This window comes from Scyliorhinus torazame, chromosome 18 (assembly GCF_047496885.1).
Source record: "Scyliorhinus torazame isolate Kashiwa2021f chromosome 18, sScyTor2.1, whole genome shotgun sequence".
NCBI classification, from domain to species: domain Eukaryota; kingdom Metazoa; phylum Chordata; class Chondrichthyes; order Carcharhiniformes; family Scyliorhinidae; genus Scyliorhinus; species Scyliorhinus torazame.
Genome location: NC_092724.1, coordinates 142,499,844 through 142,522,156, shown reverse-complemented (window position 1 = coordinate 142,522,156; position 22,313 = coordinate 142,499,844). Strand labels below are relative to the sequence as shown.

Here is a 22,313-nt window from a genome sequence, read left to right as displayed (position 1 = left end):
GGGACCAGGCGGCGTGGGCGGGCTCCGGGGTTCTGGGGGGGGGGGCGCGGGGCGATCTGACCCCGGGGGGTGCCCCCACGGTGCCTGGCCCGCGATCGGGGCCCACCGATCCGCGGGCGGGCCTGTGCCGTCGGGGCACTCTTTCCCTTCCGCCTCCGCTACGGCCTCCACCATGGCGGAGGCGGAAGAGACTCTCCCCATTGCGCATGCGCGGGAAACTGACAGCGGCCGCTGACGCTTCCGTGCATGCGCCGCATTTCCGCGCCAGCTGGCGGGGCAACAAACGCCATTTCCGCCAGCTGGCGGGGCGGAAATCCCTCCGGCGTCGGCCTAGCCCCTCAATGTTGGGGCTAGGCCAGCAAAGATGTGGAGCATTCCGCACCTTTGGGCCGGCGTGATGCCCGTCTGATTGGCGCCGTGTTTGGCGCCAGTCGGCGGACATCGCGCCGTTGGGGGAGAATTTCGCCCAAGATCAACAGGTTTGCCTGTTGGACTTTAACGTGGTGTTGTAAGACTTCTTACTGTGCCCACCCCAGTCCTACGCCGACATCTTATCAAAGATAAGATCAGAAGAGAAACTCCACAGACACAGGTTTGTGAAACATCATGGACACATAGCTATTCAGAAACGTAGACAGCAGATAACAACAGGAAGTAACACAGTTAGTTACTTCCCTGCAGCTGATGAAGATTTCCTGCTCCGCTTTAAAGCAGTTGTTTGGCTTCTGCACCTCTGATACCTTCACTCTATTTGAATACCGAAAACGATTGAATGCTCCATCAATGTAGCAGTCCCCATCTTATTTGCCTCAGTTGAGTAATGCCTTCATATCGGACAGTAAGTACTGTTCCAGCTGGTTGCTGTTGCTTTTTGTATTTGCAACCGAACTGTTGAATAGTGAAGGATGTTTATTTACGCTGTGACTTCCTCTTTGAGTTCTCACTAAATGTTATTTTCCACTAAAAACAGAATGATATGGTTTTGAAACTTCAGAACTAAATGGTATTTATAAATAAGCATAATAATTAAAAATGCAAACTATGTTAAAGGGTGCAGATTGACTCCTGGTTGCTGGAATGGAGTTTATTCTTGCGGGATGGCACATACCTTGGGAACTGACTTGAAAATATTTTTAAAGAGAAATTCCCACAAACATTTTATTGAGGCATTTAATGGTTTTATAACAAAAAAAGATACAGATACAAATGGAAACATAATTCAGTGCATAAATTCCCACATATTTTGTTTGCACTGAATCATGGTTAGTAGTCTTCAAAGTAATCTGGCCGTTTAGTACAAATTGGGCATCTTTTAAGCAGTTTCCATATTTAATAAAATTAGAATATGAAACTTCTGGTGATGGCTTGTGAAAGTAGGACGCACAAAAGATGGCTCCTGCCCAGGTCCTGGTATTTTGACCCTTTTTTGCCCGTTTTTTTCGTAAGATTTTCGGTTCTAACCCAGTAGATTGGTGTGAAGTTTGGATACGTTTATGGAGGAATGTCAAAAGCCTCGTTGACAAATGCTACGGGAAAGAAACCCCTGGTTGGGAGTTCGACAAAGGAACCTGCGGGAGAAAAGATGGCGGAGGTGGCCGCCCCCATCACGTTAGAAACATTGCCTGGGGTGATGGTGCAGGAATTGGAGAAGTTTGGCATGCAGGTGGATGGCCAATTCGAGCAGCAAGGGAAGGAGATTAAAGTGTCGTTTAAAGCCACAATCGAGGAGGCTTTGGGCCCAACACAGGAGCAGCTGGGCAAGATAGTCAAAGCTGCGAAGGAGCAAGGGGCGAGGCTGAATGCCTTGTCGGCCATGAAGATCAGCCTGTGTTGTTGGAAGCTAAGATGCTGCTCATGTCAGACCGGAATAAGGGCCTGAAGGCCAAAGTGGGAGATCTGCAGAACAAGTCGAGGCTTATGCACCTTAGAGTGTTGGGCTTGCCGGAGAGAGTGGAGGGCCCGAGGCCAACTGCGCATTTTTCAGAAATGGTCTCCCGGTTGCTGGGCGGGGTTGGAAGTGTTTGCCGCTCCGGAATTGGACAGGGCACATCGGGTATTGTGGCAGAAGCAGCAGCCGAACGACCCACCGCATTCAACTTCACAGTTACCAGAGGAAGGAGCGGGCCCTGGAGTGGGCCAAGAAGAGTCAGAACATTGATTGTGATGGTGAGCATCTACCAGGACACTGGTACCGAACTGGCAAAGCAGTGGGCAGCCTTTAATAAGACGAAGACTAGGGCAGCACGGCGCCGAGGTCCCAGGTCCGATCCCGGCTCTGGGTCGCTGTCCGTGTGGTGTTTGCACATTCTCCCCGTGTTTGCGTGGGTTTCTCCCCCACAACCCAAAGATGTGCAGGGTAGGTGGATTGGAAACGCTAAATTGCCGCTTAATTGGAAAAAATGAATTGGGTACTCTAAATTTATTTTTAAAAATAAATAATAAGGCGAAGTTGGTGCTGTACAATAAGGGTGTGCAGTTTGAGGTGGTCTATCCAGCGAGGCTGAGAGTCACGTTGGACTTGAGGGATTATGCTGGAGCAGGCTGAGGCCTTCATCAGAAATAAAGGACTGGGACTGATTTGAGGTGGGTTGGTGGTATGTTTTTCCTGTATGTGTAAGTTGGGTTGGGGTGACTGTAAATACTGTAAATATTGCAAGAAAGGTCGCGATCCAACAGCCACGCTGCGCCTAAAGAAGCTGGGAGATCCTGCTTCCAGGATCTACGTGGCTCGCAATGCCGTGGGAGATCTAACGCGATCTCGCAAGACATTGCGATGTAAATCCTGTCCATTGTGGGCGGGATCACCTTTTAGAAAATCTGCATATTAGAGCTATCCACTAGTCTCACTTTAATGTGCAGATTCCCGAGGCACCCGAGACAATGGGATCTATCCCGTCACCTCAGAGATCTCAGGCGAGCACCGTTCAGCACTGATCCCCACACACAGGGACAAGACAAGGGGTGGGGGGTCCAGTGGTGGTGGCCACGCTAAATATATGGAGGCAGTAACACCAGCATTTTAAGTTGGGGGCAGCTTCAAGGCTAACTCCCATTTGTGCTCACCACTAGTTTGAGCCAGCGAGGCTGGATGCCACATTTGTGCATGGAGGGAGAGAGGGCTGGAGTGGGTTGGGGATTTGTTTCTGGCGGGGCGGTTTGCCAGCTTGGAGGAGCTGCAGAAGAAATTTGGGGTGTTGGGCTCAGACATGTTTAGGTACCTCCAGGTACGGAGTTTTTTTTTTTGGTTTTTCTGGTGGCGCCTCCATCATCCCTACTGGGGTGGATTCTCTTCAGTGCGGGGTCGGAGGAGGGCAGTACACCTGGCATGTACGCATAGATAGCGGAGGAAGAGTTGAGTTCGGTGGAGGGGGTGAAAGCTAAATGGGTGGAGGAGTTGAGGCCAATACTGGACGAGGGCTGTGGAGTGAGGTGCTGCGGAGGGTGAATGCTACGTCGTCGTTTGCGAGACAGCCATATCCAGCTAAAGGTAGTGTCTTGGGTGCACCTCACTAAGGCAAGGATGAGCCGCTTTTTTGAGCGAGTGGAGGATAGGTGCGAGCGCTGCTCGAGGGGGCCCACATACCACACACACATGTTCTGGTCCTGTTCTAAGCTGATGGGTATCTGGAGGTACTTTTTCGACATCATGTCGGCGATCCTAAATATTGAGCTGGAATCCTGCCCCCTGGTAGCTATTTTTGGGGTTCCGGACGTGCCTGGTGCTAATGTCCTGGCCTTCGCCTCATTGGTGGCACGGAGGCGGATTCGGGTGGGCTGGAGATTGGCAACACTGCCAACTGCTTCGCCGTGGCCAGGGGATTTGATGAGGTTTTTGGAGTAATTGGCTTATTACTTTCAAGTTCAGTACCCATTTTATTTAATTATGCCTCTCAAGTACTCCGGGATTGTTTTCCAACATCAAGTGCTCGCGTGTTGTAACTTTGTTTATTATTTTGTTTGTTGGAGAAGTCAGATAAGACGTGACCTTTTCAGTCTACTGGTACATTAAGTATAATGAAGCATCTTTTTCAATCTTCTTCCGATAGGTGGCAATGAAGCTGGTCTTAAAGCTATGAAGTGGTTCATTGAAAGTGGTGACAGAAGCTGTTTGAGCAACCAGTAACCTTGTCTAAGTTGTAAACCTTTAAAGGGTTCACTTAAACACCATGGCGCACAGTGTGGACTTCTACCGAGATGCAGATGATGATGCTGTCCTAGAGATCAGGTGAGTAATTTATTCTTCTGGAGAGTTACTTCCTGCTTCCTCAAGAAATTGCAGCACCCTTTGCTCCCACCCCTCCCCTTTTTTTTTAAATGGCTTGTTTTAGGTATCGCAAATTAATATAAATGGGATTGTAATTCCAAATCTATTTCAAACTGTAAATGATGATTTAGATCAAAGGGAGACTACTAACCTTGAAATAGATCGTTATTAATCAGGTAAGAGGGACATTCCATCTGCGAGACTGCAAGCCCTTTGGACTTGATTTATGAGGTGACATCATGCCACAGCAGTTAGACGTTCTTTGTAGGTGAGCGACTTTTCGACAGCAATTGCTTTAAACTCTACTCACAGTTTTATTTGGGGTTTTGTTTTTGGTCAGAACTGGGATTAATTCCCCATCCTAATGTCTGTCGGTCTTGTAGTCTTCAATGAACGTTCCCTGAAATTTTGCACACCTTGTTGGTTCTCATTCCTCCTCCCCTCCTCTCCCTTCCCTCACCTGCCCAAATAAGAAGTTTAGACTTTAACTGTAAGTAAGATACTGTTTTGGCAAACAAGAAAGCTTGTCCACTGTGTGATCCTTGTTCTGTCTACATTCCTCAAACAAATGCTTTGTCGTTAATTTAGGAATATTCTTCTCCGATCTTTCAGGTCAAAAGCACAAATGCATTTTGCCACACTGAATTTTGGAATTTTTGTCCTTTTAATTTTGGTGATGGTGGAATTACAGCTCAGCTATTTGACATTGTGGGAGTGACATTTGCAATGCCCCCTGGCTTACACTTGATTGAAAGGCTTGCAGCATTCATACCAACGGGTAACTTGCCAACAAGGCATTGGGATTTGGTTTTTTTTTTGTTGATTCCTGGGCTTTTCCCTCCATTTTGGCTCAAAATCGGGTTGTTTTAAGAAACGTGCCACCCTCTGAACAACCTCTGCAGCTGAATGCTGAGAAAATGGCTTTGAGTCTTCCAGCTGTGCATGAAGTGCGGAAGAAACCAGCCAGTGAATCCAGAACAGTTGGTGATAAGCAGCTGTATTGTGGAAATAATTAGCATGTGCCGCCCAGGCGAGAATTCTAATTTAATCAAGATAATCCTGATTCAAAACGGGTCTAGGTGAGCCACTTTTTAAAAAATAAATTTGGAGTACCAATTAATTATTTCCAATTAAGGGGCAATTTAGCGTGGCCAATCCACCTACCCTGCACATCTTTGGGGTTGTGGGGGCGAAACCCATGCAAACACTGGGAGAATGTGCAAACTCCACACGGACATTGACCCAGAGCCGGGATCGAACCTGGGCCGTGAGGCAGCAGTGCTAACCGCTGCGCCACCCTGCTGCCCGTGTAGCCTTTTTATAAAAAAGCGTTCTGCAAGGAAATTCAACCGACTAATTGGTTTATCAGAACCAGTTTCTGAAATGGCTAACAAAGTCATCTTGTTTGGACTGACTTCCACAACTCTCACTTAATGTTTGCTTCTGTTAAATCCCGTAAGTGTGTATGATGGCACATTAATCTATTATGAGAGTGCCTGGTTTTATCGATACTCATTTTATAAAACCATCTGAGACACATAAGTACTCCTCAGCTTGTATTATGAACCGATTAATGCGTCTAGGATTCGTCCAAGTGGTGGTGTTCCGGATAGTTTTGCAAACCGATCTCACATAACCTTCCCTCATAGGAGCTGAGCTGGCAGCTGACTTCTGCTTTGGGCATGAGAACACCAGTTGTTTCTGAGGGAGAAATGATTTTCTGATCTTGAGAATCCAATAGGGGTGGTTCTTCGAATGAAAAAAATGTTTTTATTCCAGTGAACAAGAACCTGCTTCGCCTGATTTCTGCTTCGAAGAAGATTTGGTCCACCATTCTTTTGCCGATCTTCTCTCGGAACAGAGTGCTGTAGAATCTCAATCATCGGTGATGATTGAGTTGGAGGATCAGCCCTGTGCAGGGATAGGTAATGAGATACCGAACATTTGAGTGTTGTTTGTGTATTATAAAGCAATAATTTCCCTTGTATGTATTTACAAGCCTAATGATTATCTTCTGAAAAAAATATATAAATAATTTATTCCAAACACAGCCAACCAATCAGACGATCAACAAAAACTACAACCAAATTACAAATTCACCCGGTGCATAATTTCCCCCCACCCAAGCTCTATCCTCTTGAATTTACATAGCACCTTTATTATGGCAATGTAATCTGTGCACTTCACACACATGTAACCATGGAAAATTACCTAGTGAGCCAAAGTAGTATATATTCAAAGAGATAACATTTTGACCAATGAGGTGGGTTTTAAGGAGGGTCTTACAGGAGGACAGGGAGGTAGAATCATAGGATCATAGAATTTACAGTGCAGAAGGAGGCCATTCGGCCCGTCCGGTCTGCACCGGCCCGTGGAAAGAGCATCCTACTCCAGCCCACAATATGCCCGTAACCCAGTAAGCCCACCTAACCATTTTGGCACTAAGGGAAATTTAGCCTGGCCAATCCACCTAACCTGCACATCTTTGGACTGTGGGAGGAAACCCACGCAGACACTGGGAGAACGTGCAGACTCCACACCGACAGTGACCCAAGTCTGGAATCGAACCTGGGACCCTGGAGCTGTGAAGCAACTGTGCTAACCACGTAGGTAGAGAGGAATCGGGATTTCAGCAAGGAGTAGGAACCTTGGATTTTGTGGTCGAAAATGGTGTGAGGGAACGGAAGGTTGTCAGACTCCAAGGAACACGAGTGATTGGAGAAATGGAGGGCTAGAGGAGGTTTTGGAGGTGAGGAGAAGACCGGGGCGCGATTCTCCAACCCCCCCCACCGGGTCGGAGAATCGCCGGGGGCCGGCGTGAATCCCGCCCCCGCCGTGTTGTGAATTCTCCGCCACCGGAGATTCGGCGGGGGCGGGAATCGCGCCGCCCCAGTCGGCGGGAATCCCCTGGCGATTCTCCGGTCTGCGATGGGCCGAAGTCCCGCCGCTGTCAACCCATGCCAGCCGGCGTGGAATGAACCACCTTTCGGACGGCGGGACAAGGCGGCGCGGGTGGGCTCCGGGGTCCTGGGGGTGCCCCCATGGTGGCCTGGCCTGGTGGGGGCACTCTTCCTTCCTCCTTCGCCATGGTCTCCACTATGGCGTAGGCGGAAGAGACCCCCTCAACTGCGCATGCGCGGGGATGCCGTGAGCGGCCGCTGACACTCCCGCGCATGCGCCGCCCGGCAAAGTCATTTCCGCGCCAGCTGGCGGGGCGGAAATCAGTCCGGCTCAGGCCTAGCCCCTCAAGGTGAGGGCTCGGCCGCTCAAGATGCAGAGACTTCCGCACCTTTGGGGCGGCGCGATGCCGGACTGATTTGCGCAGTTTTTGGCGCCGGTCGGCGGACATCGTGCCGATTACGGAGAATCCCGCCCCGGGTCCTGGAAGGGATTTCGAGGCAAGGGTGAGAATTGTACATTTGATACATTGGAGCCTGAGAGCTAATACAAGTCAGTGATGGGTGAACCCAATAGGCTGCAAGTCAAAGTGTTTTGGATACTCTGGAAAGGGTGGGAGCAGAATCTGCAGGACGTTGGAACAGACCAATTCCATTGGACAAAGGATTTCAGCTGTAGATGGGCTCAGACATGGGGGGAAGTAGGCAATGTTGGAGGTGGAAGTAGCTGATATTTATGATGCATACAATGTGATGGAGAGGATGTGGAGTTGGAAGTTACAGAAGAAAATGAAACAACACTGATTATGTTGGCTGCTGCAAATGATTTGTGTTCTGATTATATTCAGAAAACCAAGGTTATATCAGATCACCCCCTCATGCACAATACATGCTCAATGATGACTGCTATGATCCTGCTACCTTGAAAGTGCTCTCCTTCATGCCCAGCAGAACTATAGGTAATTTTTAATATTTCTTATTATACTGGTTTATTTGCATGAACTGTATTTTGCATCACTTCATATAAATACACTTACTCACAATCTCAGCATGGGGAGACTATTATAAGTATGGTAGAAGGTGCCCGAAAGGTACATTATTAATTTCAGTCCCACCATGATGCCACTAATGTCAATAGAGTATGACTGGAACATTAGCTTACCTTTTTTTTTCATTAGGAGAGTCTGTTGTTTTTCCTCTACTTTTGTAGCAATGATGCTTTCCTAAGTTTGACTTCCAGGGCTGGAGTTTCATGTTGGGTTTACCAAACTTGAGTTGGCCCAGGAACCCAAGCATGTCACCTCTGCCCGTACCCACCCATATTTCTGTCTCTGGAGATGTGGGCGGGCAAGATTCCTGACCCCCAAAGCAGCATCCTGAAAGTGTCGATGCTGAGGTGGGGGAGGTGGTGGCGTAGCGATATAGTCGTTGGACTAGTAAACCAGAGACCCAGGGTAGTGCTCTGGAGACCCAGGTTCAAATCCTGCCACTGCGGATGGTGAAATTTGAATTCAATAAAAATCTGGAATTAAACGTCTGTAATGATGACCATGAAACCATTGTCGATTGTCATAAAAACCCATCTGGTTCACTCATGTCCTTTAGGGAAGGAAATCTGCCGTCCTTAGCTAGTCTGGCCTACATGTGACTCCAGACCCACGGCAATGACTCTTAGGAATGGGCAATAAATGCAGGTACAGCCTGTGATGCCAACATTCCATGAACACTTTTTTTAAAAAAGGTGCGCTGATTAGAAGGCATGCTAGCTTCGCTGAGACATTGGCCCAGATCTTCATATTGCTTTGGCGCCCCTTCCATGCTTCCTCAAATCCCACATTGCCCCCCCTCATGGCCCCCATACCCTCCCACATTCCCTCAATAGCCACTCACCCAGTATTCGCTATACGCAGACACCGGGAGCCATGTAATAGCAATAGGAAGTCTTTGAAATGGATGAGAGTGGAGGGGGAGGAACAACAACTAAAAAAAGATAAAAAGCTAATAAAACTGTCATTCAAAAGCATGACATTCATACTGGAAATAAAACTCCAGACCCAATGAAACAAATCTCTTCAAGTGGTCATTCAGTTGTACAAACAAACAAGTATTCAGCAAACACGTTAAAGACAGGTATTATATGACCTCTTGAAGCTGTTAATCAAACTCGGTTCAGGGCCCCCTTGCTGAGATGTGTGGTTTGGAAGCTTTGGAAACTCAGTAAAATATTCATTATGGGCTCCACTGTCACAACAAATTGTTATAGCACCAAACAATAAACCTGCTGAAACCTGGAAAACAGATGGCTCGGTGTTTTTTTTTTCTAAACTACACCAGATGGCCGGTCAATCAAAGCAGTCCAGAAAAAAGTGGCCTTTTCTTCCAAAATGAAAGCTGCAGACTATTGTTTTTTTCCAAATTTAAAGCGCTGTGGACATTTGTGTCACTTCAAATCGTGGCACAAGAGTTCCCAAGGAGTTTCTTCAGTTTCAAATACAAAACAACACTTTTCCAATTGAAAAGTACTGTAATGCATCTCACAATTTACACAATGCCGATCAATCTCAACTTAGCTTTGCAGAACATAGCCCTGTGATCAATCACTGAAGTAGCCCCTCTGTGGTAAAAGAGCATCTCATTTATAAGGCTGCATCTAATAATGACACCCGAAGTTGCCAAGACATTTAACAGCTACCTGTCAGAGTATTCCCAACCTATCAACAAGCTTCCCCCAAGGTTCATGAACTCTCAAACAAGGAAGGTTTTCCAACCTATTTCAAAACCTCCTGCCCCATCTCAACAAAAATAATGGGGGAGCAGGCGATTCAATTTTCCCTGAGGGCTGTCAGCGGCGACCCTGATGTAAGAGGACAGGCTTGCAGGAGTGTAGCCCAAGCATAACTCAAACACCTTCCTGGCAATGGGAAGATCCTGCTATAGCTACTCAGACTGACGAACCAGTCTGCTACAATCCACTTGGTGGGTGTGATGTTCAATCAACCCTGTGTCTGTACTCACTGAGTGTCTCCACTGGAAAGAACTGAGCATGTGTGCTGTGTCCTTGTATATGGGTTGGTGTAATGGCCTCCTGTGGTAGTGTCACCTCTGTATGTATCTTGAATGCCCATTGGTCGTGTACTGTCTTACTGACCTACTGGTTGACTGTCTGTGTGTCATGTCTCTAGTGCTCCCTCTAGTGTCTAGCTAGGTGTAGTGTATGTACATTAACCCTTTGTGTAGATTATCATAGATTATTTTAGAATTTACAGTGCAGAAGGAGGCCATTCGGCCCATCGAGTCTGCACCGGCTCTTGGAAAGAGCACCCTACCCAAGGTCAACACTGCCACCCTATCCCCATAACCCAGTAACCCCACCCAACACTAAGGGCAATTTTGGACACTATGGGCAATTTATCATAGCCAATCCAACTAACCCGCACATCTTTGGACTGTGGGAGGAAACCGGGGCACCCGGAGGAAACACACGCGCACACACAGGGAGGATGTGCAGACTCCGCACAGACAGTGACCCAAGCCGGAATCGATCCTGGGACCCTGGTGCTGTGAAGCAATTGTGCTATCCACAAGGCTGCCATGCTGCCCTTGGGGTGATGTACATCACCACAATTTTTATATGGGAAATGTAAATTTGCTGTGAAATAAACAAAGCTTTTTTTCATATATTTAAAATGCCCAATTAATTTTTTGCCCAATTAAGGACAATTTAGTGCAGCCAATCCACCTACCCTGCACACCTTTGGGTTGTGGGGGCAAGACCCAAGCAGACACGGGGAGAATGTGCAAACTCCACACAGCCAGTGACCTGGGGCTGGGATCGAACCCGGGTCCTCGGCGCCGTGAGGCAGCAATGCTAACCACTGTGCCACCCCGCCGCCCTTGAAATAAATTAATTTTCTGTGATTCCCGACCCCATTCCTGACTCCAGGGGGATACGAAAATCCAGCCCCTGGTTCCAACACTTTGCTCTTCTGAATAAAACCTGGAGTCAATAATACACTTCGGAGATTTTACTTTGCTAATAATAAAAAGGAAGTAAAAAGCAAAGTTGGCTTATTTATTTTTTTAAAAAGTAATTGAAGTAAATCACCTGACAGTATAAAATGGAGAAAATTCATAAACAAGAGGCCAGAGTTTCAATGTTTTGATTCAGGTTTCAACTCTGGGTGAGAGCCAACAATACCAACTTCATAGATATCATAGAATTTACAGTGCAGAAGGAGGCCATTCGGCCCATCGAGTCTGCACCAGCTCTTGGAAAGAGCACACTATTTAAGCCCACACCTCCACCCCATCCCAGTAACCCCACCTAACATGAGGGCAATTTAGCATGGCCAATCCACCTAACCTGCACATCTTTGGACTGTTGAGAGGAAACCAGAGCACCCGGAGGAAACCCACGCAGACACGGGTAGAACGTGCAGACTCTACACAAACAAGCAGGAATCAAACCCGGGACCCTGGAGCTGTGATGCAACTGTGCTAACCACCATGCTACCCCGCCCCCCCCCAACCCATACTTCTACACTTAACTCAGTAAATTGGACTTTTGTAAGAGCTGGTGTAGGAAGTTCAAAAATGGTACAATTACATTGTAAGAAGGGGCTTTTAGAGGTTGGTATACAGAGAAAAGAAGACTCTGATCACAAACCCACCTAGATTCTTTCTCAGACAGTGAATAATCAATTTGTAGCCAAATGAAACTCTTAGAACCTTTCTTACCCCTCAGACCAAGACCAGAATGTGCGAACCAGAAGGCTATGAGGGAATTAATACATATGTTTGATTTTCAAGGCAGTTCCTGTTTTTCAAAGTTCCTGTTTTTCAAAGCTATTGAAAGCACTTGGACAATGTTAACAACTGGATTTCATGTCACTGCAGGTCGTTCCAGAGGCGCAGTTATTTCTGACTACTGCAATCGCACATTAAGGTTTCGGCGAAAAAGGGCTCGACCTGCTCTGAGCGACATGGCTCGATCAATGAGACCCAGCATCCGGGATGTAGCTGCATTGGATGAGAATTGTGAAGAAGAAGTAGGCAAGTATGAGTGTAAGAGTGCAGTTATATGGAGATGATAGAAGAAATCATGGCTTGAGTGATGTAATATACTAATTTTGTTAAGTAAATTGTGCCTTGTTTTCCCCCCCAGGTTTTCTACTATTCTTGGGATAATTTTTAGTGTCTTCTATCATGAAGATGGATTTAAACATATCCTCAAAAGTATCTGCTGTTTTCTTATTATCAGCTCCCCTGTCTATATTTACCTGTAGAATCTCCTTTTTTTAAATTTCTCATTAGTTTTGACTCCCATCTGTTTCTCTTGTGTATGTTTTTAATCATAATTTGCTGGTTTCTAAAATTTCCAAGCTTCAGGCTGGCCATTAAGCTTCGCAATATTGTGTATCTTTCATCTCTAGTTAGTCACTTCTCGTGGAGCCTTTTTTCCTCAATGGGATATTTTGTTGTTGAGAATTATGAAATATTTCTGAATATTGCCCATGCTGATCTTCCCACTTGTTACGTGGCGGAAGTGCTCTCTCTGAGAATAATTAATATTTTGGCGGGAGCACACTGTATCTTTTGTTAGGGGATTGGATCAAATTTGGAGCTCACTGGGCTGATCCAAGGAGTGGCGATCACCGATGGATCGCCACTCCTCTCCTGTTTATTTATTTTTTTTGCCACAGTGCCGGAGGTCTGCATTCCAGGCCTAGACTTCCAAATTAGGCCACTCCTGAAATGCGGAGCAACCCTATTTTCTGATCATCACAGGAAGCCAAGCCATGCCCCTACTTTTGTGATGCCATTCTGACAAGTCTTCATTCACGAACACACGGAAAAGCTCTGGGACATTTAAATATCTTTGCCATGTGTTAATGAGTGTGAGTGAGGTTACGTGGGTAGGGTGGTAGCTAGCAGGCTACCAACAAGGTGGGTGGTAGGTGGCGGATGGTGAAGTTGAGTCGAATTTGGCCGGGGTTGTAAGTCGAAGGGTCGGGGGAGGGGTGAGTTGGAGGACGGGATGTGTAGTCTGGTCAGGGGTGTGCCCAGGGGTTAGAACTGTTTTTATTTTCTGTCCAACGTTTCCTGGGTAGCTATCCAGGTAAGTAAGTTGGAACTCTCCAAAGTCTCTGACTCTAATTCAGCATTGGAGACTTTTCGGAGGGTTCCGGACGCAGGAGAATTGACCATTGGCAGTCCAAACTTCACGTGCAATTCCCAGGGGTCCCAGAGTGGAGCTGGGGTAGGATCATCTGGAGATCGGAAGTTCTGGGCCATGCTGTCCTATTTTAATTTCTACCGAGATGGGTGGCCCAGGTTTGTGTCTCCGGTGAGACATTTCAAAGCTGGCTGCATCTTCGACAAGAGGCTGGGTGTGACTCCAAAGAAAGGGAGGGAAAATCAGAATGAAGACAAGTTGCCCTGATTTGCTGCTGCTGTTCTCTTAACAGTCATGTACACGAGAGCATCGCCAATCTGCCAGGTGTGTTATTTATTTTGTTCTTTAGCCAGGGAGACATACTCAGCTCAAAGTATGTGTAAAAGAGGGGATTGATAGAAAAATGAAAATGATCAGAAACAATGTAGGTACCAAGAGTAATTGCCTTTGCTTCCTCTGGCCTTTGAACAGTGACCCTGTTCACTATAAAAGAACAAACCAACACTATGATTGTTGGGCTCCCGGCCTCGTGCTCTTGCTGTCCAGGAGGCCTCTTTCTTTATTCATGCAAAATGTGAAAGAGCGACATTGTAGTTTGAATAAAGAAATCCTTTAGGTTCCACTTAACACAGCAATATTCATAACCTGAAAATTCTGACTACTCCAAATTCCTGAGTGCCAAAAAATTGAGCCTCATCCTTGTATTTCTCCTGTTTTGTTTTAAATGCTTTGTCAGGGATTTTGTCCTTTCATTTTTTTTCTGCCCAAATAGATTTCCTCATGTTGATCTTGGCAGCTTTGATAATTGATGAAGCAATGTCCCGGGATGATTTATAGTCAGGTTCACTTGTGGTTGAGAAATCATTCATAGGATTTGCAGCTATCACCAATCTTGCCCCTTTTGAGAAAAAAACAACTTCAGGACTACATCAAAATCAGCACGGTGAGACATTTCTCACGGTGAGGGGCAGCACGGTAGCACAGTGGATAGCACTGTGGCTTCACAGCGCCAGGGTCCCAGGTTCGATTCCTGGCTGGCTCACTGTCTGTGTGGAGTCTTCACGTTCTCCCCGTGTCTGCGTGGGTTTCCTCCGTGCTCCGGTTTCCTCCCACAGTCCAAAGACGTGCAGGCCAGGTGGATTGGCCATGATAAATTGCCCTTAGTGTCCAAAAAGGTTAGGAGGGGTTATTAGGTTACGGGGATAGGGTGGAAATGAGAGCTTAAGTGGGTCGGTGCAGACTCGATGGGCCGAATGGCCTCCTTCTGCACTGTATGTTCTATGTTCTATGATCTGAAAGCAGGTGGGGGAGGGGAGTCAATTCAGGACAGCTTAAAAAGAGCCACTTGTAAACTCACTCCCAGTGTTCTCCCAGTGAGCCAGAGAGAAGACAGAGCCAGGAGTGAGACACAGCAAAGAGTGAGTTTGGGAATTTGAATCGAGGTGGGAATTCAAAGCTGGGTGGGGAGGAAGTGCTTTTTATCCCTGGTAAGTAGTGTTTCTGTTTCTTTTCATTGGTATATTTATTTTATTTTTTCTTCATTGTTTATTTGTTTATTTAAATTTTTTGGGGGGGGAAATTGAAATTGTTGAAGTTAACCGAAGGTTTAAGACATGGCAGGAGACCTCAGACCCGTGTCATGCTCCTCGTGTGCGATGTGGGAGCTCAGGGACACGTCCACTGTCCCTGGCTCCTTCATGTGCATGAAGTGTGTCCAGTTGCAGCTCCTGTTAGACCGCTTGATGGCTCTGGAGCTGCGGATGGACTCACTTTGGAGCGTCCGCGATGCTGAGGACGTCGTGGATAGCACGTTTAGCGAGTTGGTCACACCGCAGGTGAAAGGTACTGAGGGAGATAGTAAATGGGTGACCAAAAGACAGAGCAAGAGTAGGAAGGCAGTGCAGGTGTCCTCTTGTGGTCATCTCCCTGCAAAACAGATATACCGCTTTGGATACTGTTGAGGGAGATGGCTCACCAGGGGAAGGCGGCAGCAGCCAGGTTCATGGCACCGTGGCTGGCTCTGCTGCGCAGCTGGGCAGGAAGAAGAATGGCAGGGCTATAGTGATAGGGGACTCAATTGTAAGGGGAATAGACAGGCGGTTCTGCGGACGAAATCGAGACTCCAGGATGGTATGTTGCCTCCCTGGTGCAAGGGTCAAGGATGTCTCGGAGCGGCTGCAGGACATTCTGGGGGGGGAGGGTGAACAGCCAGCTGTCGTGGTGCACATAGGCACCAACGATATAGGTAAAAAACGGGACGAGGTCCTACAAGCTGGATTTAGGGAGCTAGGAGTTGAACTAAAAAGTAGGACCTCAAAGGTAGTAATCTCAGGATTGCGACCAGTGCCACGAGCTAGTCAGAGTAGGAATGTCAGGATAGAGAGGATGAATACGTGGCTCGAGAGATGGTGCAAGAGGGAGGGATTCAAATTCCTGGGTCATTGGAACCGATTCTGGGGGAGGTGGGACCAGTACAAACCGGACGGTCTGCACCTGGGCAGGACTGGAACCGATGTCCTAGGGGGGGTGTTTGCTAGAGCTGTTGGGGAGAGTTTAAACTAATGTGGCAGGGGGATGGGAACCGATGCAGGAAGTTGGAAGGTAGTAAAACAGGGACAGAAATAAAAGGCAGTAAGGGGGAAAGTGTAAGGCAGAGAAGCCATAGTCAAAAATCAAAAAGGGCGACAGTACAAGGTACAGTGACTGAGGGGAGCTCAGTGAATAGGACCAGGAATACTAAAAGAAATAAAATGGGAAGTGAAAACATTAATGGTAAGCAATGCGGCAGGTTGTTACAGGAAGATGTGGGTTCGACGACAAGGAAAATTAGGAGAAAGGTTAAGAGGAAATATAACTTAGGAGAGGTTACTGATCGAGGTGTTAAGATTCAGAACAGAGGTAAAAAAGCCAACATAAGTGTACTTTACCTGAATGCTCGTAGTATTCGGAATAAGGTAAATGAGTTGATGGCGCAAATCATAGTGAATGACTATGATTTAGTGGCCATTACTGAAACATGGTTAAAGGATGGTCATGACTGGGAGTTAAATATCCGAGGGTGTCAAACTTTTCGGAAGGACAGAGTGGATGGTAAGGGAGGTGGTGTAGCTCTGTTATTTAAGGATGACATCCGGGCAACAGTAAGGGATGACATCGGTGCTATGGAGGATAAGGTTGAATCCATTTGGGTGGAAATCAGGAATAGTAAGGCGAAAAAGTCACTGATAGGAGTAATCTATAGGCCACCAAATAGTAACATTATGGTGGGGCAGGCAATAAACAAAGAAATAACAGATGCATGTAGAAATGGTACAGCAGTTATCATGGGGGATTTTAATCTACATGTTGATTGGTTTAACCAGGTCGGTCAAGGCAGCCTTGAGGAGGAGTTTATAGAATGTATCCGCGATAGTTTCCTCGAACAGTATGTAATGGAACCTACGAGGGAACAAGCGGTCCTAGATCTGGTCCTGTGTAATGAGACAGGATTGATTCAGGATCTCATAGTTAGGGATCCTCTCGGAAGGAGCAATCACAATATGGTGGAATTTAAAATACAGATGGAGGGTGAGGAGGTAAAATCAAGCACGAGTGTTTTGTGCTTAAACAAAGGAGATTACAATGGGATGAGAGAAGAACTAGCTAAGGTAGACTGGGAGCAAAGACTTTATGGTGAAACAGTTGAGGAACAGTGGAGAACCTTCCAAGTGATTTTTCACAGTGCCCAGCAAAGGTTTATACCAACAAAAAGGAAGGACGGTAAAAAGAGGGAAAATCGACCGTGGATATCTAAGGAAATAAGGGAGAGTATCAAATTGAAGGAAAAAACATACAAAGTAGCAAAGATCAGTGGGAGACTAGAGGACTGGGAAATCTTTAGGGGGCAACAGAAAGCTACTAAAAAAGCTATAAAGAAGAGTAAGATAGATTATGAGAGTAAACTTGCTCAGAATATAAAAACAGATAGTGAAAGTTTCTACAAATACATAAAACAAAAAAGAGTGGCTAAGGTAAATATTGGTCCTTTAGAGGATGAGAAGGGAGATTTAATAATGGGAGATGAGGAAATGGCTGAGGAACTGAACAGGTTTTTTGGGTCGGTCTTCACAGTGGAAGACACAAATAACATGCCAGTGACTGATGGAAATGAGGCTATGACAGGTGAGGACCTTGAGAGGATTGATATCACCAAGGAGGTAGTGATGGGCAAGCTAATGGGGCTAAAGGTAGACAAGTCTCCTGGCCCTGATGGAATGCATCCCAGAGTGCTAAAAGCGATGGCTATGGAAATTGCAAATGCACTAGTGATAATTTACCAAAATTCACCAGACTCTGGGGTGGTCCCGGCGGATTGGAAATTAGCAAACGTGACACCACTGTTTAAAAAAGGAGGTAGGCAGAAAGTGGGTAATTATAGGCCAGTGAGCTTAACTTCGGTAGTAGGGAAGATGCTGGAATCTATCATCAAGGAAGAAATAGCGAGGCATCTGGATGGAAATTGTCCCATTGGACAGACGCAGCATGGGTTCATAAAGGGCAGGTCGTGCCTAACTAATTTAGTGGAATTTTTTGAGGACATTAACAGTGCGGTAGACAACGGGGAGCCAATGGATGTGGTATATCTGGATTTCCAGAAAGCCTTTGACAAGGTGCCACACAAAAGGTTGTTGCATAAGATAAAGATGCATGGCATTAAGGGGAAAGTAGGAGCATGGATAGAGGATTGGTTAATTAATAGAAAGCAAAGAGTGGGGATTAATGGGTGTTTCTCTGGTTGGCAATCAGTAGCTAGTGGTGTCCCTCAGGGATCAGTGTTGGGCCCACAACTGTTCACAATTTACATAGATGATTTGGAGTTGGGGACCAAGGGCAATGTGTCCAAGTTTGCAGACGACACTAAGATAAGTGGTAAAGCAAAAGGTGCAGAGGATACTGGAAGTCTGCAGAGGGATTTGGAGAGGCTAAGTGAATGGGCTAGGGTCTGGCAGATGGAATACAATGTTGACAAATGTGAGGTTATCCATTTTGGTAAGAATAACGGCAAAAGGGATTATTATTTAAATGATAAAAAATTAAAACATGCTGCTGTGCAGAGAGATCTGGGTGTGCTAGTGCATGAGTAGCAGAAAGTTGGTTTTCAGGTGCAACAGGTGATTAAGAAGGCAAATGGAATTTTGTCCTTCTTGCTAGAGGGATGGAGTTTAAGACTAGGGAGGTTATGCTGCAATTGTATAAGGTGTTAGTGAGGCCACACCTGGAGTATTGTGTTCAGTTTTGGTCTCCTTACTTGAGAAAGGACGTACTGGCACTGGAGGGTGTGCAGAGGAGATTCACTAGGTTAATCCCAGTGCTGAAGGGGTTGGATTACGAGGAGAGGTTGAGTAGACTGGGACTGTACTCGTTGGAATTTAGAAGGATGAGGGGGGATCTTATAGAAACATATAAGATTATGAAGGGAATAGATAGGATAGATGCGGGCAGGTTGTTTCCACTGGCGGGTGAAAGCAGAACTAGGGGGCATAGCCTCAAAATAAGGGGAAGTAGATTTAGGACTGAGTTTAGGAGGAACTTCTTCACCCAAAGGGTTGTGAATCTATGGAATTCCTTGCCCAGTGAAGCAGTAGAGGCTCCTTCATTAAATGTTTTTAAGATAAAGATAGATAGTTTTTTGAAGAATAAAGGGATTAAGGGTTATGGTGTTCGGGCCGGAAAGTGGAGCTGAGTCCACAAAAGATCAGCCATGATCTCATTGAATGGCGGAGCAGGCTCGAGGGGCCAGATGGCCTACTCCTGCTCCTAGTTCTTATGTTCTTATGTTCCCATAAAGATGCAATGTTTTTGTGCAGGTCTGAAAAAGAGCTTGCTGAGTGTCCATCTCATACAGCTGATACTCGCAGGAAGAGACATCTTTAAAAATAAGACTCTCCTTCACTTGGATTTGATTAAATGTTTTTTCCACTTCAAATCTCAGTCGTCAATGTTGTGATTTCTCAGTGAGATAAAAATCAGCATTGGTCTGCCAGAGTTCCTGTAAAAATGCGTTTTGCCCCCAAATGTTGTCGCATGCAGGAAAACAGGGCCCCAGTGTGATTTATTGCAAGCCCATTCCTCCACCAGAGTCTTAACATTGAGAATTTATCAACTAATATTCAGCCAGCGATGTTTGCGGAAAATTGCAAAATATCCTTTATAAGTAGGAAGACACTTTCATTCCTTAGAATGAGGATTTCCTAGTCTTGATTTGTATATATGTAATTACTGCAAAATATGTTAATTGCAGCAAAAAGTCCAAGAAATGGCTAAGTCATGTTTGATTCTGTATTCCAGAAAAAAAGAAACTCTTGGCTGAGTTGCAGCAATTGACGGGGAGTGACTGCATTAAGCTGTTGCGAACGATGCCACTGAACCTCTCTGTGAAACGGGAGTTCAGGTAAGATGGATAATTTTTTTTTAAAATTTCCAATTAAGGGGCAATTTAGCGTGGCTGGCCAATCCACCTACCCTGAACATCTTGGGGTGAGACCCACGCAGACACGGAGAATGTGGAAACTCCACACGGGCAGGGGGCCGGGGATCGAACACGGGTCCTCAGCGCCATGAAGCAACATTGCAAACCACTGCACCACCGTGTAGCCCTGTAAGATGGATAGTTTGATGTGCAGTACTAAACTGATATACTTTTCCTGCCACTTCTTTCATTTGTACCGTTCCAGTCAACCTGACAAAACTTTTGTCTAGTTTTATTTTGGTTACTGTTTCTTTAAATTTTAGTGCATGTTTTTTTTCATATGGGTGTTTTTTCTAATATATTTTTTAAAAAACTGGATAATTCAGGGGCGTCATTCTCCGACCCCCCAGAGGGTCGGAGAATGGCCGTTGGCCGCCGTGAATCCCGCCCCCGCCGGTTGCCGAAGTCTCTGAAGGGAGAAAAGTCGGCGGGGCGTTAATGGCGCCGCTGCCGCGGAGAATGTCACGGGTCTGCGCAAGGCAGCCGATTTTCGGCCTGCCGATATTCTCCCTTCCGGATGGGCCGAAGTCCCGTCGACGTGATGACCGTTCACGTCGACGTGAATCAAACCTCCTTTTCATCGGCGTGACCCGGTGCTCCAGGCTCACGCCGACCAGCGTGGAGGTGAGTGACGGCCTGGGGGGTTGGCTCTGGGCAGGCAATGGCGTGGCCGCAGTCTGATTGCGTGAGGAGAGGTGTGTCTCGGGTTGTGTGTGTGTGTGTGCGGCGGGGGGGTGGTGGTTAGAGTAGGCTGGGCTCCGGGGGAGTGCCGGGAGGGGGTCCGTGCCGGGGTGGAGGTTGTGGGGGGTGGGGGGGGTCCGTGCCGGGGTGGAGGTTGGGGGGGGGGGGGTCCGTGCTGGGGTGGAGGTTGGGGGGGTCCGTGCTGGGGTGGAGGTTGGGGGGGGGTCCGTGCCGTGCCGGGGTGGAGGTTGGAGGGGGGAGTCCCGTGCTGGGGTGGAGGTTGGGGGGGGGGTCCGTGCCGGGGTGGAGGTTGGGGGGGGGGGGTCCGTGCTGGGGTGGAGGTTGTGGGGGGGGGGGTCCGTGCCGTGCCGGGGTGGAGGTTGGGGGGGGTCCGTGCCGAGGAGGGGGATGGGAGGGCAAGTGAGTTGGTACACCTGGCCAGGTGCCAGCCTCCAACAGTTGGACCCATGCGGTCCATGCCACCTGGCTGGGCGGAGGAGGGGATATGGGCAATGATGACATGTCGTCGTTCCCCAACACCCCCCACCAGGCCGTCATGTTTTCAGATTATCCAGCGATGTTGGCCGCCGTGGTGGCAGCCGCTCATGTCTATGTTGCCCTGGATGAGGAGGAGGAGGAGGAGGAGCGTGCCAGAGAGGCGGCGCAGGCTGCCGCAGAGGGGCAGGCGCCAGCCGCCCAGGCTGGAGGGACACCTGACCGACAGGACGAGGAGGGGGAGGAGGACGTCGCGGCCCCACGGCAACGGAGGCACCCGAGGGCGCCCCGTGTGTACCGGCCCCGGCAGTTATACCAGGACCTCACGGACCGGGAATGCAGGAGGAGACTCCGGATGAGCGGGAAACCGTGGCACACATCTGCCACCTGCTGGCACACCTGTCACCGCGTGGCACTGGCGGGGGACACCCTCTCCCCGTGTCCGTCAAGGTTATGGTGGCCTGAACTTATTGCAACGGGGTCATTCCAGGCACCGAGTGGGGACCTGTCTGGCATATCGCAGACATCGGTGCACCGGTGCATCCGGGCAGTGACAGATGCCGTACATGCCATGGCGCACCGCTACATCCGCTTCCCCGTGGACCGGGCCAGCCAAGATGCCCGGGCCATGGGCTTCTCTGCCGTGGCCGGGTTCCCCATGGTCCAGGGCGCGATCGATGGGATGCACGTCGACGTGCGGCCACCTGCAGATAACAGGGCCGTGTTCACTAATAGGAAGGGGACCTATTCGATGAACGTGCAGGTAGCCTGCGACCACCGCATGATGATCCTGCACCGTCTGCGCCCGTCACCCAGGCAGTGTACACGACTCATTCGTGTTGTCGCGGTCATCCATCCCCGGCATGTACGAGGGACGCCATCCCCGGCTGAGGGGCTGGTTGCTGGGCGACAGGGGCTACCCATTGCGATCGTGGCTGATGACGCCTATACGGAGGCCACGCAATGAGGCGGAGAACCGCTACAATGATGCCCATGTAGCGACAAGGGGAGTGATTAGAGAGGTGCTTTGGCGTGCTGAAGATGCGTTTCAGGTGCCTGGACCTCTCTGGGGGCGCCCTCCAGTATCGGTCAGATAGGGTCGGCCGCATTATTGTGGTGTGCTGCGTCCTGCACAACATAGCCCAGCAGGGGTGATGTGCCGCAGGCAGAGGAGGGCGGAGTGGAGGAGCAGCAGGAAGAGGCCCAGTCCTCCCCAGATGAGGGGGGATGGGGGCAATGGTCAGGGCAGACGGGGTAGACACAGGCGGGTGGCTGTCCACCGTTACCGGCTGG

General features: G+C 48.1%; 1 protein-coding gene across 4 annotated transcripts in view; it reads left to right on the top strand.

Annotated features, from left to right (window-relative positions):
- The window catches only part of LOC140395582 (transmembrane channel-like protein 6), a 132,041-nt gene that overhangs the window by 73,350 nt on the left and 36,378 nt on the right, over positions 1-22,313 (top strand). For all 4 annotated transcript variants that reach the window (XM_072483539.1, XM_072483542.1, XM_072483540.1 and 1 more), the window contains 5 exons: positions 4,047-4,225; positions 6,044-6,189; positions 8,010-8,120; positions 12,058-12,213; positions 19,664-19,766. In XM_072483539.1, the coding sequence (XP_072339640.1) occupies positions 4,167-4,225; positions 6,044-6,189; positions 8,010-8,120; positions 12,058-12,213; positions 19,664-19,766 (575 nt within the window). In that variant the 5' untranslated portion in view covers positions 4,047-4,166. The remainder of the gene's footprint in view (positions 1-4,046; positions 4,226-6,043; positions 6,190-8,009; positions 8,121-12,057; positions 12,214-19,663; positions 19,767-22,313) is intronic.